We start from the raw sequence: 18,438 nt of genomic DNA, 5'->3' as shown, positions 1-18,438 counted from the left end.
GCTGGATCATAGGGTAGCTCTATTTTCAACTTTTTGAGGAACCTCCATACAGTTTTCCAGAGTGGCTGCACCAGCTTGCATTCCCACCAACAGTGTAGGAGGGTTCCCCTTTCTCCGCATCCCCGCCAACATCTGTAGTTTCCTGACTTTTAACAAAATTTTAATTGTTCTGTTTTCCCCTTTGCTTTTTTAAATTTTTGTGGGTCCTTTCCAATTGATCATAAGCTCTATGAGTGCAAAGATCTCAGCTTTCAATCACCATGGTATTGCCAATGTTTGGTACACACATTTTGACGCATAGATGTTCAATCAGTATTTTATTCATCCAACAAATATTTATTGTGTACTTCTTATACACCAGACTTTTTTTTGCACCTCACATATATCAAATGAGTAAAAGAGATAAAAATCCTTAACTATTTAAACAATAAAAAAATATATTTTTTAATTCTATACTTTCTGTATATTGATCTTATGATCAAATATGGTCTTTGTGTGAAAAATCTTCTGAGGCTGTATGCATGAGACTGATTTTATTTCTTCCTACATCTAAATAATTTTAGTAAGTTATGAAATTCTAGCTTCAAACTTCTGTTTTATTGGGGGAGGAGGTTGCTTCCATATTTTCTAAAAATACCTCATTATCTTCTAGCCTCCAAATTTGCTGTTAAGAGGTCTGATGTTAGGGGCACCTGGGTGGCTCAGTCGGTTAAGTGTCCACCTCTTGTTTCAGCTCAGGTCATGATCTCATGGGTTGTGGGATTGAGTCCCACATCAGACCACTCACTCAACAGTCAGCTTGAAGATTCTTTCCCTCTTCCCCTCCCCCAGTCTCTCTCTCCTCCACTATCTCTCTAAAATAAATAAATAAATCTTTTAAAAAAGAGGTCTGATATTAATCTGATTCTTTATTTGAATGCCCTTCTGACAATTTTAGGTAATAGCAGTAAGAGGCATTTTCCAGAGCTGTGAGCTATATATGTGTTGAATTATACATTAGAGTTTTAATTCTTCATCTTCAGCTTTACCTCCAAGCTAACAAAAGCTTGGGGGTAAAGATATTCAGAGAAGAAAAATAGGTAAAAATTAAAGCATTTCACACAAGCTTAATGACTGTTGACTGGAAGTCCAGTTATTCACTGTTGCATTTAATGGGCCACCAAGAGCTAAACCAATTTTAGACAAGTGATTAAAGCAATTTGGCCCTGATCATTTTATTCCTTTACCTAAAATGGCAGTGGAATAACTCTAAAAGTATGGTCAGTAATTCATTGATTCATCAGCAGTTTTTGGCATTTACCATTTGCTTAGCACTGTGGATGCAAAACTGTGTAAGTCACAATTTCCTATACAGTAAATAAGAAAAGTTCTAAATCTAAGAGGTCCACAGAGTTTATGAAGACCCATAAAAAAGGCCATATAACCCTTCCTTAAGAGGAAGTGAAGAAAAATCCTCAAGGCTATGACACTTCACAGGTTTTAAAACTTGGCAGGAGCTGCCAGAGGCTCAAGGGGAGGAAAGGTATTCCTGTTGTAAAGAACAGTATGAGAAAATGCTTAGAGCTGTAGTAGCGAAGTAGTTTGTTAGTGTAAAATATGGTTTTCCAGGATCAATCTTGGGAAATATGTCCAAGAAGGCACTTAGAAACCAGATCATGGAGTCTGGTATTCCGTAATAATGTCAGTCTGTTTTCCTGTGAATCATTATCAGTCACTTAAGAATTATAAAAGAGTGATTTGATCATATTTACATTTTGGCATGATTAGGTATGTGGCATTGTGGAGGCTAAATAGAGAGGATATAAGAATAATATCAATGAGATTATTTAGAAGGATATTGGCGTGACTATGTAAAAGACAATGAGGAGATAAAGTCAGTCAACACTATGCACAGGAAATGCTACAGAGCAGTTGAAATATGGCGAGTAAGACTTAAGAAATGATCCTTACTGTTATTTAATGTTAGTTGACTTACATTTAAATAGCCACTCATAGTGACTAATGAGTACCACATTGGACAGCACAGGTCTAGAACTTTAGAGAAGTATGGCCCATGAGCATGGATTTTAGAACATATTTAAACATATGGCATTTTTAAAGACATATATGGGTTTTACGGAACATTTCAAATAATGAGTAATAGATGAGAGTAGCTAATGAGAATGACAGTTGGAGGAAAGAGCCATGAGCGGAATAGGCTGGTAGTAACATTTAACATTTAGGCTTTAGATGGAAGGGAAAGAAGCTGGAGGAACTATGTAGCGAGAGGTCATATTGAGGTTGAAGGTAGAGCATTAGAGAAGAGTATCTTAGAACTCAAGGCAGGGATGTTTTATTTACAAAGGCTTAGTCACAGGAGGCTGCTAGAAAGCCAAGTATTATGTGGCCTGAAGAGCACCAAAATGTATCTGGCAACTAGCAAGACATGACTGACTTTAAGAAAAATATTTATTCCATGATGGCGATAAATACCATGTTGGAGTGAATGAATAAATGGCAGATAAGCTTAAACCTTATAAAATAAAGAAAACCAGAGATGAGAGAGAGAGAATTGCCAAAGATAATTAGAATTTTAAAATAACTAGGTGAAAATTAAGTACACTTGTAATTTGAGAAGAGTTTGGTTTGCAGAGAGAAGTTTAAGATCTGAGAGAAGGTGGGGATTGATGTGAAGTTTTAGAGCGATGGCAAAGGCTGAATCTTCAGGCAGCCGGACAGAGGATATCTTTTCCTCCGAAATTTCAGGGGAAGACAGAAATAGATGAATGCGCACACACTAACTCTTTGGGTGAAAATTCAAACGTTGACAGCCATATGTATTTTCAAAACATGTTTTCTAAATTCCCTGAGATAAAAATCAAGATAAATAAAATTTTTGCCCTGCAAATGCATTCTTCTAGGTGTGTGTTTTGTGTTTTGTTTTGTTTTGTTTTAATAGGGATACTTAGGGCTTAATTTTAAGTTTAGTGCTTGTTAAATCATAAGGGCTTCAATTTTAAAAATAAGCATAATCCCGACTTCCTCCGTTAAAATCTTAGGATGTCATAATATTTAGTTAGTAAAGTGTTTTTCCTTTGATTAAGTAATATAACATGAACTTCTTGAAATTCACAGAAGTATCCTTAAAACCCTTCAGAGGAATTTAGTAGTTCATTGTGCTTTTACAGAGAGAGAGAGAAGAGAGAATTTTGTCAGTTAGGTTTTGGTCAAGCTATGTCACAAAGCATTTCAATGAATTATGTGGCACTTTTGGTACAAGACTTACAACTACTGAAATGCACATACAGTACCCTGCCTGAGGAAAGTAGGAAAGGGTCTGGAATTCAGAATAGCAAAAATCAGAACATTTGGCGTTTTTGTGGGGTATGTATCATGTCGAAGATTAGAGATAATGTACTGTACCAGTAGACAAAAAGAACTCTGAATTGGATTGAATGTGAATAAATTATCTTGGAAAATGTCATTTCATATAAGAGTACAGAAAAAGTACAAAAGCAATTTAAATATGTGTACTAGTATCCTAACAAAAAAATGGGAGTCAAATTTCTCACTGAGCCATGAAATCACACCTATAACCATGAATCTTTTGACAGTTAACCATTGCAAAGGGCATTGCTTTTTATTCCCTGGTTTACTGTCAAAGATTCACATTTACAAGTGTGATTTCATATATATATATATGAAAAATTTATTTAACTTTAATAATGTCTACTCAAGAGTGGAGATTTCTGTATATTTTCTTTGTGTTGTTTGGAAGCCCACTGTTCTTTCCACTGTACAACTAAGTCCATCTCCAAGAAATATGCCTTCTAATTCATATAAAGATGTAGGACCTTTGTTTTTCTGTTTATGTTGCTTAGATAATTGTGGTTCTCACATCTAGTGACATTTTTAAAAAATTTCTCTTGATGGCAAGGTGTAGCTCTCTCCAGCTTTGTGATTGTTTTAATTCCCAACACATTTACGGAAACTAAAATTTAGGTTAATTAGAAATTCACACACAAAATTTGAGTTTTTTCCCATCACTTCCCATCTCTCTTCTGAGTCTTTGAAATGTAACTTGATGAAACAGTCATTTCACTTCTGGATGGTATGTTATAAAGGGGGCATTGAAATAAATTCTGTGATTTCATGGGGGAAAACATCTTTTCCTCCCCAGAAAGCTCATTCTGAAAATGCAGGACCAGGAACAGGCTTTTATTCACACACTTTAGGTCAGGATCTTCGCTGTACTGAGCCTCCTGTTCTTTCACAGACTTTCTATCCAACAGCAATTCCAGAGTCGCTGACCAGTGTGTCAGCTCAGGAACTCCATCAGCCTTAGCACCTTGCACTATTACATTCATCTTTCACAGTTTCAAGAAGCTAAACTTGATTTTTGTCCTTCTATTAGTATCCCTGCATCTCAAGTAATCTAGTACAGAAACTTGTCTAAAAATTACATAATCTTCCTTACTCTTTTAAAGTTTTAGCCAGAATTGTTTTATGTGTGTGTGTTCTATAGTCCATTGTAAATAATTAAATTTCATTTATTTAACATATTTAAATTCTTAACATATTTAATATATTTCAAATCTGCCTATCCTTCCCAATTCACATCGGGTTTTATATTTGTTTCAAATCCGAGAAATTGAAAGAGGACAGTACCATTAATAGAAGATATTTTTCAGCACTAACTCTGATTCTTCTCACTCATTCCATTGATAGCGTTGTTTGCCTCACTTTATGGATGGCGAAACAGGTTCCCGAATGTAAGGTCTCATGCCCAGTTCACATTTTAAATACAGTGTTGACTAGAATATGTCTTCCTTTCAGGGAAGTCTCACATTTTAACCCATCCTTGTGGAGTTTACATTTATGACAGTTATCTGGATTAAATGAAACGGATTTAAATAAATCTAATTTCTCATTATCTATCCTCCTGTCCCCCAACTTCTCCAGTACCTTCTATGTTGTCCACCAATCCCTTCATTGTCACCGACATCCTGAGATTTGGAAGGCAAGCTATGCTCACCACTATACCACCAACGCACACCATCCTGCACTTTAAACACAAGAAGTCAAATGCTATTTACTGTCAGGGCGCCTGGGTGGCTTAGTCAATTAAGTGTCTGCGTTCTGCTCAGGTCATGATCCCAGGGTCCTGGGATGAAGCCCCACCCCCATGTGTGGCTCCCTGCTCAGTGGGGAGAGTCTGCTTCTCCTTTGCGCTCTTTCTCTGCCCCTCCCCTGGCTCGTGTACGTGCTCTGTCTCTGTCTCTCTCTCTCTCAAATAAATAAATAAAATCTTTAAAACAAACAAAAAAAATGCTATTTACTATCTAATCCTTTATTTGATATTATCACTAATAGAATGAGTAAATGAAATAAAAATAAGATAAAAATATTCCATCCTCGGGCGCCTGGGTGGCTCAGTTGGTTAAGCGACTGCCTTCGGCTCAGGTCATGATCCTGGAGTCCCGGGATCGAGTCCCGCATCGGGCTCCCTGCTCGGCAGGGAGTCTGCTTCTCCCTCTGACCCTCCTCCCTCTCATGTTCTCTGTCTCTCATTCTCTCGCTCTCAAATAAATAAATAAAATCTTTAAAAAAAAAAAATTCCATCCTCTAGGCTGATTCCTAATCTTGACTGAGTCACAATTCAAAGTTCTGCTACTGTGTGCGTGTGTGTTCATACCTTCATTTTAACCTGTATTTTTGGTAAGCTACCTTCAAACATTAGTCTTAAGCAAAACAATTACTGGTGGCAAAACTTGAATTCAACTCTAAAAAGGAATATTTATATATTTTTCCAAGAGTCTTGGGTAAGGACAAAGTGAGGAATTAAAGAGCATATACTGTTGAAATAGAACATATATGCCACTTATCATTATGAAACATTTACATTGTAGTCCTGGTAAAATTACAGTGTGAAGCCCATTGACATTGGTTCCACATGCTCTTACAGATGCTGACATGGATTGGGGGGGAAGTGCTGTTGTTCCAGATCAGAAAATTATAATGAGATATGTAGCATCATAATGATCTTGGTTTATTATAGCTTTAGTTATACAAGAAGAATATTAAATTGTCCTTGTTATCCCATAATATAAATCTATAAATTCTCTCCTGTGATTCTAGTGAGTTAAAGCATCTCCAAATACTGAAATTATAATCAAGCTTCAAGCAAGTAACTTGCACACTTCAAATTAATAGATTTGAACACCAGTATCACTCTTCATTTTTCTCTAAAAAAATTAATATTGCCATTTAAAGAATTCACAACACCCCCTGTCTGCAGTTGTGGAAATGAATGTATATCATGCTCTGTAGTTGGTCATTATACATCTAAAACACCAAGACTAGGGGCGCCTGGGTGGCTCAGTCGTTAAGCGTCTGCCTTCAGCTCAGGTCATGATCCCAGGGTCCTGGAATCAAGCCCCACATTGGGCTCCCTGCTCAGCAGGAATCCTGCTTCTCCCTCTCCCACTCCCCCTGCTTGTGTTCCCTCTCTCACTGTGTCTCTCTCTCTGTCAAGTAAATAAATAAAATCTCTAAAAGTTAAAAAAAACACCAAGACTAATAAAATGTGAAATATTTGAGAAAAATATTCTGGATTATGAGATTCTTACATTTGCTTCATCTATGAAGGGGCCTTAATAAACTACTAAATCTAATAATCTAATAAAAACCAGAAAGGAACAAATTATGAAAAAAAGTTTTATATATTATATCTTGAACCTAGATATTTGAGAAATCGTGATTAATAATCTGAACATCAAAAAGTGAAACAACTACTTGGTAACTGAAATGCCTATTAAGTTGAGGGGGCATGCAAGCAATGTATAATTTCCCAAATTTAAAACATTACATTAAATATAATCACACTTGTTAATTCAACGCATGTTTAAAATAACCTTTAAAGTATTATTCAAATCAGGTTAATTTACTCATAAAATGATTAGGTCTAAAAAGATCAATTAAGATGAATATACATGTTCCGGTACCTAGAATCCCCCATTAATTTTAATTTAATAGTAAACGTATGTAAATAAACAAGTGAGTTGAATATAAATGACATAGAATAATAAAATAGTTCAGATCATAAGTATGAAATCAGGAACTAACAGCAATAAAAAATTTATATTCAAAACAATAGATTTTTCTGTAAAGTTGTATCAGTAGTATGATACTAAATCAATATAGTTTCCAGTGATTTTGTTCTTATCAATCTATCTTAAGACGATCTTTTATTTATTTAAAACAATTCCCTCATCTTCAACTGTATCTTTACTGTAACTTCCAAATAATACATTTTGCAATGAATACATTCCTGTCCTGCGCTTTATTGCTTCATGATATTAAGGTAATAGAATTAAGAAAATAGCATTTTCATAATAAACTCTTTCTATATTTAATCCATTTCTAAATTCTTCCTTTGGAAATTGAATTGCTTAGACTCATCTTGATCATTAATATCATCGGTTCTTTCCCTCTCAATGAATTCACTTACACACGGGAAAAAAAATTATACTCATCAGGCTCAGTATGATATTTTATTGACATTAATATTATTAATTCACATTAACTTTGATGTCAGTACTTACTAACTTTAAAAAGAGAATACATGACAAATGAAAAGCATTTTGCTAAGATAGTGATATTTCATAGTTTCGACAGCATCTGCATGATTAGCAAAATTGACAGTGAATGATACATTTGAATATCCCCGGTCCAGTTTTAGGGCCTCAAAAATATAGCCTTTAGTTTTCAAGGTTCTCTGCTAAAAACTGCATATATATATGATACATTTTGTAAATAATTTCCAAAAATTACAGGTATATCCTCTGACAGATGTCACTTTTAAAGTAACGTTTTCAATTTTTATTTCTCTTAGAACTTTGTAATTGTATTTCTAGGTAACTGAATAATGATTAAGTCTGTGTCCACTGTTGAAGGAGAAAAGAACCCTTATCATTTAATAATGGTATCATTGTTGTGATTGGCATTATTGTTAGTTGTTAAGTGTGACGCATCATGATTAAAAAGTGTACTCGCACTAATCCTTGTGTTTTTCGGGTTCTGTTTGCTCTTTCAGAGACAAGGAAATAGCATGGCATGAAACATGGCTCAGTTCTATTACAAAAGGAATGTGAATGCCCCCTACAGAGATCGCATCCCTCTAAGGATAGTCCGAGCAGAATCAGAGCTCTCACCATCAGAAAAAGCCTATTTAAATGCTGTGGAAAAGGGAGATTATGCAAGTGTCAAGAAATCCCTGGAGGAAGCGGAAATTTATTTTAAAATCAATATTAATTGCATCGATCCTCTTGGAAGAACTGCTCTCCTCATTGCAATTGAAAATGAGAACTTGGAGCTCATTGAACTACTTTTAAGCTTTAATGTCTATGTTGGAGATGCTCTATTACATGCCATCAGGAAGGAAGTTGTCGGAGCTGTTGAGCTGTTACTGAACCACAAAAAGCCCAGTGGAGAAAAACAGGTACGTGCCAGAGCACCATTTTTGATAGATTTTCCTTGCAGAAGGTTTCTGTGGATATCCAAATTCTCTGCAAATTTTAAGAATTAGAAGCACGGAAATCAGAACTCTTAAGACAGAGAGCTAGTGGCAGCTACACACGTCATACCCTCCGACAGTTGCTAGTCCCTGTGCCCCCTGCCCTGGCAAATCAGACCTTTAGGGAGAACTAAAGCAACACAAAGGGGCCCACCGTGGCTTCGCATTCATTGGAAACCTTTCTATGTAATGCCCAACCTAGAACGCTGTTTGAGGCTCGGATCTGTGCGTGTGGGTATTTTTACTCTTGTCTTTTCATTTCACATTCTACCACAGCAAGCTGAATCCGTTTGCTGTTTTCCTGTTTAATCTGTTTGCCTGTTCTGGGATTCTGCATCATACTGCAAAAGTGAATTGGATCACCTAAGTTTGATATTGTTCATTAGCAAACTCTAGTGGATTCTTTTAAATTGAGGCAAATAAAAAAAAAAAGGATTCCTAGAAAATAACTAAAGCCTGACTATAGGTTTAACAGTATGCCAAAGTGAAAGGCGAAAGATTTATGCGATCTGAAGAGAAACCAGAGTAACAGTATGCCAAAGTGTAGCTATGTCTTAGTGTCATCGGTAGAAAGTACACTAAAATGGCACATAATTCTACAGTGTGGGGGACTTTTTTCCCTATCTTCCTATTTTTGTTGTTGTTCTTTGGCTTTTTTTTTTTTTTAACCACTAAGGAAGTGGAGAAATCATAAAAAGGAACGAATAAGGAATCTGTTTTTGTCTGTCTAGACCCTTCTGTCTGTGACTGCCCTGTATCTGAATTGTCTATTGGATCCCTTTTTCCTCTCACACTGAACTCTTCACTTCCCTGTATCAAATCCAATTGACTAATTGCAAAGACATTGTACATACTGCAGTGGCTCAAAATCTGCCTTTTCAAATAAAATCTTCAAATGTGTGTTATTCCTCTCTAGCCGTTTCTGCTGTATTGGATAATGTGCAACCTCTGCAAAGGACAGACTGTTAGGAGAAGCTACATTCTTTTCAAGCCAGCTCTGCTGTGGCTCCTGTTATCTCTGCTTTACTGGAGGACTTTTTTTCTGAATCCTTGCCATTATTAGCAGAACAACTTCATGGCTGGGTGTCTCCTGAAAAAAAAACAACAACAACAAAAAAACTCTCGCTGTGTTGTCAGAAGCCTGTGTTCTATGGTACATTTTTATGCCTGCCCACCATTCACCCCTTCCCCTTACCTGAGCCCAAGCTTTCAGAAAGCAACACTCCACAAGGACAATACTTCTCTGCTTGTTGCTTTACTAGCTTTTTGTTGTTGGTTTCATATCCCGTTGTTTGCATGTTACCTTCCCATCATATCACTAAAATTTTACTGGCAGAAAATTCACCTGTTGCATCTATCCTTTCAAACTTGTACAAACGTTGACAGGAGTGGGCAGGTCATGGTAATAGCTCAAGATATATGTTATATCCCAGGTTTTACCACCAAGGGAAGTGCAGGACACAGAGAGGAATGAGTAGGAGTCTGTTTTCATCTGTGTAAGTTCAGGTGCTGCTTTTGTCACCTTGTGATTTTGAAATTTCTTCTACAGTCATACCCCATGGTTTCTAACAACAACGACCTTATATTGTACACCCTCTTGTCTTATGTCTATATAGGGGACCATGAGACAGATGTTGTGACTGTGGTCTAGATCATTTTAGATTGCACCAAGTCTATAGAACAAACTTGCCATTAAGTGTACTTTTTACATTTATTACTAAATAACTTTAGCTCTGTTTTCTAGAGAACACTGGCCATACATTTCAATGTCTCTTTAGCAAATGACATTTGTGCTGGCCAGAGTAATTTGGTGTCTGGAAAAGATATCTGCTATTATGAGAGTGTTTGTTGGAAGATATTCAACTTCTGAGCTCAACGCTAGTCTCACAAGTAGGTCCTGGCTCCTTACAGGCACTTGATCTGAACCCTGGTTATTAACAAAAGGCAGTAAAGGTTTGCAGTCTGCCAGGAGTCAGAAATATCTCAGGCCATGTGTTTCTGGAAGATTACTCTTGTATCTATTTGCTGGCCAAGAATTTTCCTTTTGTATTTGTACATTCTAGAATTCCTCTTCAGTGAAGGCACTGGGAATAAACAAAACAAAACAAAAAATATGTATCTTTTTGTTTGAACTTCATCATTTTGAAAGAACAAAACCAATCTACCACAGAGGTCCTGGTACATTGTTGTTAGAACATAATATAGCACACAAAAGATGTTCTCTGGGCCGGGGGTGGGGAATACAGTAAATCCCATTAGAGCTTGGCTGTTTATCTGTGATTTACTTAGATAATACATCTCTCAGGTACAGCCAGCATGTTTTGGAGTAAGTTGCCGTAAATCAGTGCGTTGTATGTAGCAAATATGTTCTTGACAGGAATTTTTTTCTCTTATAAATTGTAATTTTTTAGATGATTCTTGTGTTTGTTGTAAGCCATTTTGTGTATTATTATAATTTGCTGAATTTCTAGTCTCATGGGCATCTCCCAAAGACTCTGAGACACATTGCCATTAATTCTGTTGAGGTCACTAAAGCCAAGTGTTTATACCTGAAAACAATAATATCCAAGTGGACAAAATAAACCTAACTTGTCCTGAAATGAGCCAGGAACGAGGATATAATATAAAAATTATACAAATCTGATTATTAGAACACTTACTTAAGAACTTAAAATGTGGGCACCTAGGTGGCTCAGTTGGTTAAGCATCTGCCTTCGGCTTAGGCTATAATTCCAGGGTCCTGGGATCGAGCCCCGCATGGAGCCAGGCATCTGACTCCCTGCTCAGTGGGGAGTCTGCTTCTCCCTCTGCCCCTCCCCCCATCCATGCCAACTCTCTCTCTCCCTCTCTCTCACACACAAAGATAAATAAATAAATTTTTTTAAAAGAACTTAAAAAGTGACAAATGTGGATTAGGAAATATACTCTTCTTTTGTAAGTTTGTCACATATTCATTTCTTTGTCTGGAAGAAGATGCAGTGTGTGGTGGCATCCTGAAGTCACGGGAGCTGTGAGTTTCAGATTAGTTTGTGTACATTCTCCAGAGAACAGTTTACTATTTGCATGTGCTTATTGTGCCTGGCCTTGTGCTGGATGCTAGGGAGTAGACGTTGTTCCTATTCTTCGGAGTCTGAAGGTCTAGTTGTGAAGAAAGACAGGAAAAGTATCATGGGAATATGAATAAGCGTGATCACAATGGAAAAGATGAAGGAGAAATAAATTCTTAGGTATTGACTAGATTTCGTAAATACAAACTATTAGTGGGTAGTGGACATGAAGGGGTAGGAGAAGGGCCTGAAGAAGGAGGAAGAAGGCTGTTTAAGGGTGTATACCTGGAAGAAGTTAACTCCATTCGCTAGGATCGAGACTATAGGACACGGTCTATAGGACCTGATTGGATATACTCAGTTTTTTATTTTGTTGAAATTGACACCTAGGAGGCAATTCAAAATTTTGGACTTAAAGGGGTCTGGGATTGATATATAGATGACAGTGAGGACTTTGAAACCTCTTGTCTTCCCATCACTCTGACATTGATTTTCTTTTCTTGCCCTTATAAATGGTTTAAATGTTTGTGGTTGTTAGCCTATTAAAAGATTTTCTCAATGCAGCATCTAACAAAGGTATTTCAGTTTTGCCAGATAAATAGATGGTCATAGATCATTAAATATTTCCTTCCATATTTAATGTAGACCAACATAAATCAGGGTATTGAGTCCTAGTGTTTTATTTTTATTTTTCTATTAACAAATGGAAAGAGTAATATTTCATTTCTTTCATACAGTAGACAGCATAGAGAAAATGTGATTCCCCACACTAAGCAGGAAGATGGAACGTCATGTTTTTGGTTTTTTTTTAATTTTATTTATTTATTTGACAGAGAGAGACACAGCAAGAGAGGGAACATAAGCAGGGGGAGTGGGAGAGGGAGAAGCAGGCTTCCCGCGGAGCAGGGAGCCCGATGCGGGGCTCGATCCCAGGACCCTGGGATCATGACCTGAGCCAAAGGCAGACGCTTAATGACTGAGCCACCCAGGCGCCCTGGAATGTCATGTATTCTTACTGGGACAGCTCCCTTGTTACCATCATTACTCTGATATTCTCTGATAATTTTATTGACCTTTTCTTTAACCTTCTGAGTACCTTATTTCTCTACAGGGAATAACGGAGAGTGGCTTCTTAGCCCCAGTTTTGAGCCAACTGATTGGTTACTTGACTTTTAATTATTTCTAACAGACCTTTCTCTTTGATGTCATCTCAGACCAGATTCAAGGCCACATTCAATTTCAGTTTCAGCTGCTTCAGTACATGTCTATCAGAAACAGAGCTTTCTTTTCCATTCTCCACTTAGAAAGTGGCTCTCAGTCTTCAGCACCGTTAGAATCACTGGAAGCGTTTAGTAAAACATGGATTGCTGGATCTTCTGGATCCCACCCCACCCGTCTCTGATCTAGCAGGTCCGGAATGAGACCCCGGAACTTACAGTTCCCACAAGTACATAAGGGATAGTAATGCTGCTGGTCAGGAGACAGCACTTTTAGAACCACTGACTTCGAAGTTGAAAGTTATAGAATGACTGTGATTGTATATTTTATGTTAGGTGTGTATTGAACTATGCCATGCTAACCTGGCTTTCAGGAGATTTCAGTTAATACCCTTAAATATTAATGATTAAGTGATATTTAATATATGAGAGTCTCCCAATTTCACTATGTTTATTATACTTTTCCATTCTTTGGGAAGAAGATTTTGCTAAACATTACTGATTAGTTCAACAGTTAAGCCTTGAGTATTTCATTTGAAGAAATTTATTTTAAAGCTCTATTAAAAAGAATATCAAATTTATGGGGCCACCTGGGTGGCGCAATCGGTTAATCGCCTGGCTCTTGATTTTGGCTCAGATCATGATCTCAGGGCCCTGGGATCGAGCGCCTTGTCTGGCTCCGTGCTCAGCAGGGAGTCTGCATGAGGATTTCTCTCCCTCTCCCTCTCCACTCTTTCCTCCACTCGCTCTCTCACACTCTCTCTCTCAAATAAATAAATAAGTCTTTAAAAAAAAGAACATAGATTTTATAACTTTGAGAGCTCTTGGAGATTACCTAACCCAATCACTTTATTTTACAAAAAAGGGAAAGAGGGACCCAGTGGAGTTGGTATTTGACCTGACTAAAAGGATCTATATATAAATTAATAGCTAGAAAATGAACCTTGAGATAATGTGAATGATGATGATGATGATAATTATCATTATAAAGGTAATAATAATACTAGATAATATTCATTAAGCCTGTCACTATGCTAGGAATTGTGATAAGAATTTTGTATGAAGGTAGGTGCTATTGTTATTCCCATTTATAGATGGGGAAGTGAAGGCATAAAAAAGTAAAATTGACATGTTCCAGACTACAAAGGCAGGAAATCAGAGCTGGAACTTAAGAGTCATGAAAGATAACTGTATGTTCTCAAGCTGTAGCCACTACATCAATGTGAATGGGAGTAATTTAAATCATTAATCATCCTAATATGGGATAAGAGATAAATTTAAAAGAGTCTCTAGATCTCCATATTCAGGAGAGACTGAGGATCTCTGTCTTGAATATTATAATGTCATTTATAATCTGGTTGCCCAATAAATAGGGATAACAAAGTCATTAGAAGCTGGGAAGTGCTGGGAAGGAGCAGAGTTGAGGGATAGAGAGGCAGACTTCAAACCCCATTCACTCCTTGCTAACAGGACAAATCTCTCAATCATTCTGAGCCTTAGATTTCTTGGCTGTTAATTAGAATCATAGTATGAATTTATTTGCTTCTTAAAGTCTGGTGTTCAAATTCTATAAAAGTATCTTATCAGGTAACACATAAAAATAGCATACTATACTGTTACCACTGTATTATGCCATAATCTGTCTTCCTGTTGACAAATATCTTAATGACACAACGCATGTCAAGAAGATGAAGTGGGCACCTGGGTGGCTCAGTCGTTAAGCATCTGCCTTTGGCTCAGGTCATGATCCCAGGGTCCTGGGATCGAGTCCCGCATCGGGCTCCCTGCTCGGTGGGAAGCCTGCTTCTCCCTCTCCCACTCCCCCTGCTTGTGTTCCTGCTCTCGCTATCTCTCTCTCTGTCAAATAAATAAATAACATCTTTAAAAAAAAAAAAGAAAAAAAAAAAGAAGATGAAGTTAAGTGTTGGCAATTCACCCTGTAGAGTGCATGACTTCTTTTTGCATTTGAAAAATGCGATCGTTGGAAACCCTATTCAGAGAGAGCAAAGGAGAATTTAATTCAGTTTACTCTTTTCTTTTTCACTTCAGTGCATGTAGGGGAACTTTTTTTTAAGTAGTTTCAGTAGATTGGCTGTTTCTAAAGTCACAACTTGTGACTTTAGAAACAGTGCCCATTATGTGATCAGAAAATCAAAGAGTCTGAAATAAGAGATTGGCATTAACATGTTTTGGGTTTTTTAAAAGATTTTATTTATTTATTTATTTATTTGAGGGGGGAGGGGCAGAGGGAGAGGAAGAGAGAGAATCCCAAGCAGACTCCATGCTGAGTGTGTAGCCCGACAAGGGGCCTGATTCCAGGACCCGCAGATCATGAACTGAGCCTGAATCGAGAGCCACTTAACCGACTGCACCACAAGGGGCCTCCGGCATTAGCAGTTAATGCAAATATACATCCAACCTAAAATATACCTTGCTGACTAAAATTAAAGAACATTTTTTTCAATCAGTATGGGTACTAATAAATAAATCTCTGGCTATTGGGCAGAGAACTATGCTCTTAAAACAAATCTAAAATTTTCAGATTGAAACCATTTGTTTTCTGCCTCAAGACTTAAGATACCCTGAAAAATTTACTTTCAACTCTTGCATTCATTTCATTTTCCTCATTGGCCTTTGGAACCAGTAATTTGCCTTCCTCAGTCCTGTGAACTTCCTGTGATGCCTCATAAATGAAACTGTTTGCTAAGACAATCTGTATGCCCTAGTCTTTAAAGCTCTCTTTGCAGAATGAAAACATTTACTTTCCTCAGTAGTTAACCAACTGAGGTTACCCTTTTCTCTGTTTTTATTACAGCCTGGATATTGACAGTAAGTGAACCGAAATATATGTTTAACCATAATCTTATGAACTATCAAAATTCAGAGGGCAAGACTGAGAGGAAAAATGGGCAAGAGACAGAAATAGAGTAAAGTACTTAAGATGTTCCCCCTCAAAAATACTTATCCTATTGTGTGACATAGTATATAAATAATTAATTATACTTTCTTTCTATTCTGATTTAAGCTGTCAACAGAAAAGTTGTTTATAATATTGTCTAAGTCTACCATTAATATGGAAAAGCTGAAACTTATCCCCAGCTATGTAAAGTAGTAACCAATATAAAGTATTTTTTATTAACAAGTAGTTTGGAAGTCTAAAAATTAAATTGAGTCTTATTATTCCACAGCAGGGAGTTTAAATGCTATTATAACATTGAGCATAGATTGCGTTTAGTCCCCTGGCAAATGGCAATCATGAGACATATGAATAATTCTGTCCTAAGTGGAAGAATTTTTATAAAAAGTAGCCTATGTCATACTGTTAATATGATGACATAAGCTGACTGGTCATTCTGACTCATCACATAATGCAACATTTACCTTCCATAGTTACATTGACATTTTATTCTTGAAGACCAGCCAATTAGAAAGAATCCCTTTGAAGCACATGCCCTTGCTTTTTCCTTTCAGCATATCACACTTATTATGAAAGTAAAATAATAATAATCATTAAATATGATTGGAACCCACAAAAGAAAAGGGATTTTAGCCTTTTCTGAAAATCAAGTGAAAAAAAAAACACAAAAACAACAACTTCAAGCAATTGAACAAGACTCCAAGCATTGAGAGATTTCCATTCTACAGTATGAATATATAAGGGGCACCTGGGTGGCTCGGTCCGTTAAGCATCTGCCTTTGGCTCTGGTTCTGATCCCAGGGGCCTGGGATCAAGCCCCACATCAAGCACCCCCCCATGTGCTCTCTCTCTCTCTCTCAAATAAATAAATAAAATCTTTAAAAAAATAAGAATATACAAAATAGAGCCCTTATTCCCCATTTTTGGACAGAGAAGGAGTGAGACATGGTGAAGAGAGTTGAGAGAGAGAAAAATTTGGATATAAATCCTGTTTTATCATCTCAGGCAAATAATTTAATCTTTAGGGTCTTGACTTGCTCATAAAGAAGAGGGGCATTATAGTCCTTACTCAGCAGGTTGTTGTAAACATTAGCTAACACCCCGAAGTGCCTACATTAAGAGAGTTAGCTCAGTAAGTCCCTCCACCTTGATACCATTTGATCATTTTATATTTATTAAATTTAATTTAGTTTAAAGTGCTTATATGCATTGAAGAGGCTAAATATTCCCCAAAGCAAATGCATTGTGAAGTGTTAGTGCTAGTATGAAGAGTGAGTTTATGTTAAACTTAAAATAAGAGAGATTGAAACTGATCTTTCAAATATGAGCTTTGGTGAAAAGCTTTTTTGGAGTCATTTTTATTAAATCCCCCCAAACCATTAGAAATGTTGTGATGAAATCTAAAAATAATAACATGATGTCTCAGCAAACAATGTATTCATTGAACTTACTTAATTATTGTAATTTAAAAAATTAATCACCAAGGAATCACAGTGATTCATTTAACAATTATAATTAATCAAATAGATAAGGTGTTAATATAATTGGGAATTATAAAAAATATCTATTATGATTAGAATGTCCCATAACTGTTTTCAAAATGCCCTCTTTTTTTCAACTTACTATATTTACTTATTCTCTGAATAGATGCAAAATAAGTAAAATTTTATTACTGTAAAATCTGAAACATAGGAAAATGAGGATTCAAGTAGTGTGGAATTTTAAATGTTCAAGAACCAATTTTTCAAGCAGTTAGAAAGAGTGCTCTCATTTTCATTACCACAATTTTTTCTTTATGCAGTCATTTTCTGGATCAGTTAACTTCTAGATATATCAATGTTCCAAGTCACTGTTGTTTGAATCATGTATTAGAAACACTTGACAATAATTCTAAACTATGAGCTTGGAGCATGGGAGGACCAATTTATACACTACCTAGAGGAATGGGTGGTTTATGCAAGATAAGAGAAATTCATAATTGCAAATTTACCAACTGAATCCATAGCTTTTTTCCCCTTAAATGAGATCATGAGTGAGTGGAGTCAGGTTTAACTTTGCAGGATCCTCACCCCTCATGTGTGTAACCTAATTACAATATTCCTTCTTGGTTTCTGGATTTTCCTGGGGGAAATATAGAGATTTGTTTGATTTGGAGATACAGGCTTAATTGTTAAGCAATTCTACTACCATTAGTTACAAATGTGAACTTTTAATACAATAATACCATGATGAATAAAGTATAAATTAGAAATAATTATGCATTTATTTAGACTTTGTTATGTGTATTACTCCCTGCTCAAAATGTCAGTGAATCCTCAGTTAGCAGTATATTGACAAATTTTCCTCAAAAACAATACATAATTTGAAAAAGCAAATAGGTTAAATGCATTGTAAACTTCTATTACATTATACTATCGTGGCTGTAGATCAAAGGATACTAATAAAAATTGTTAACAGTAATTGGGCATTTCAATGTGCCAGGCATTCTCTTAAGACCATTTTACATTGTTGTCTCATACATCAGGAAATTGAAGCTCAGAGAAATTAAATAATTTTCCAAGGGAAGCCTGAGTGTAAGTATTCTGTGTTCATGGTCTTTACTATGCCGAACTGCCTGGTTACTTGGGCCATCAGATATATCCAGCAAGCTCAGCCCTTCAGAACATCCACAACCTAGGAGTACAACTTGGTCTTCGAGCAGCA

The 18,438-nt window shown here is 36.4% G+C and overlaps 1 protein-coding gene across 2 annotated transcripts in view; it reads left to right on the top strand.

Moving 5' to 3' along the window:
* The window catches only part of TRPC4 (transient receptor potential cation channel subfamily C member 4), a 189,362-nt gene that overhangs the window by 46,501 nt on the left and 124,423 nt on the right, over positions 1 to 18,438 (top strand). For both annotated transcript variants that reach the window (XM_081814845.1, XM_006734013.3), the window contains exon 2: positions 8,075 to 8,479. In XM_081814845.1, coding sequence (XP_081670971.1) covers positions 8,102 to 8,479 — 378 coding nt within the window. In that variant the 5' untranslated portion in view covers positions 8,075 to 8,101. The remainder of the gene's footprint in view (positions 1 to 8,074; positions 8,480 to 18,438) is intronic.

This window comes from Leptonychotes weddellii, chromosome 3, assembly GCF_054177405.1.
Source record: "Leptonychotes weddellii isolate Sample4059 chromosome 3, ASM5417740v2, whole genome shotgun sequence".
In the NCBI taxonomy this organism is placed as follows: Eukaryota; Metazoa; Chordata; class Mammalia; order Carnivora; family Phocidae; genus Leptonychotes; species Leptonychotes weddellii.
Note: the sequence above shows the minus strand (reverse complement) of the source record. Positions and strands in the feature narration are given on the sequence as shown.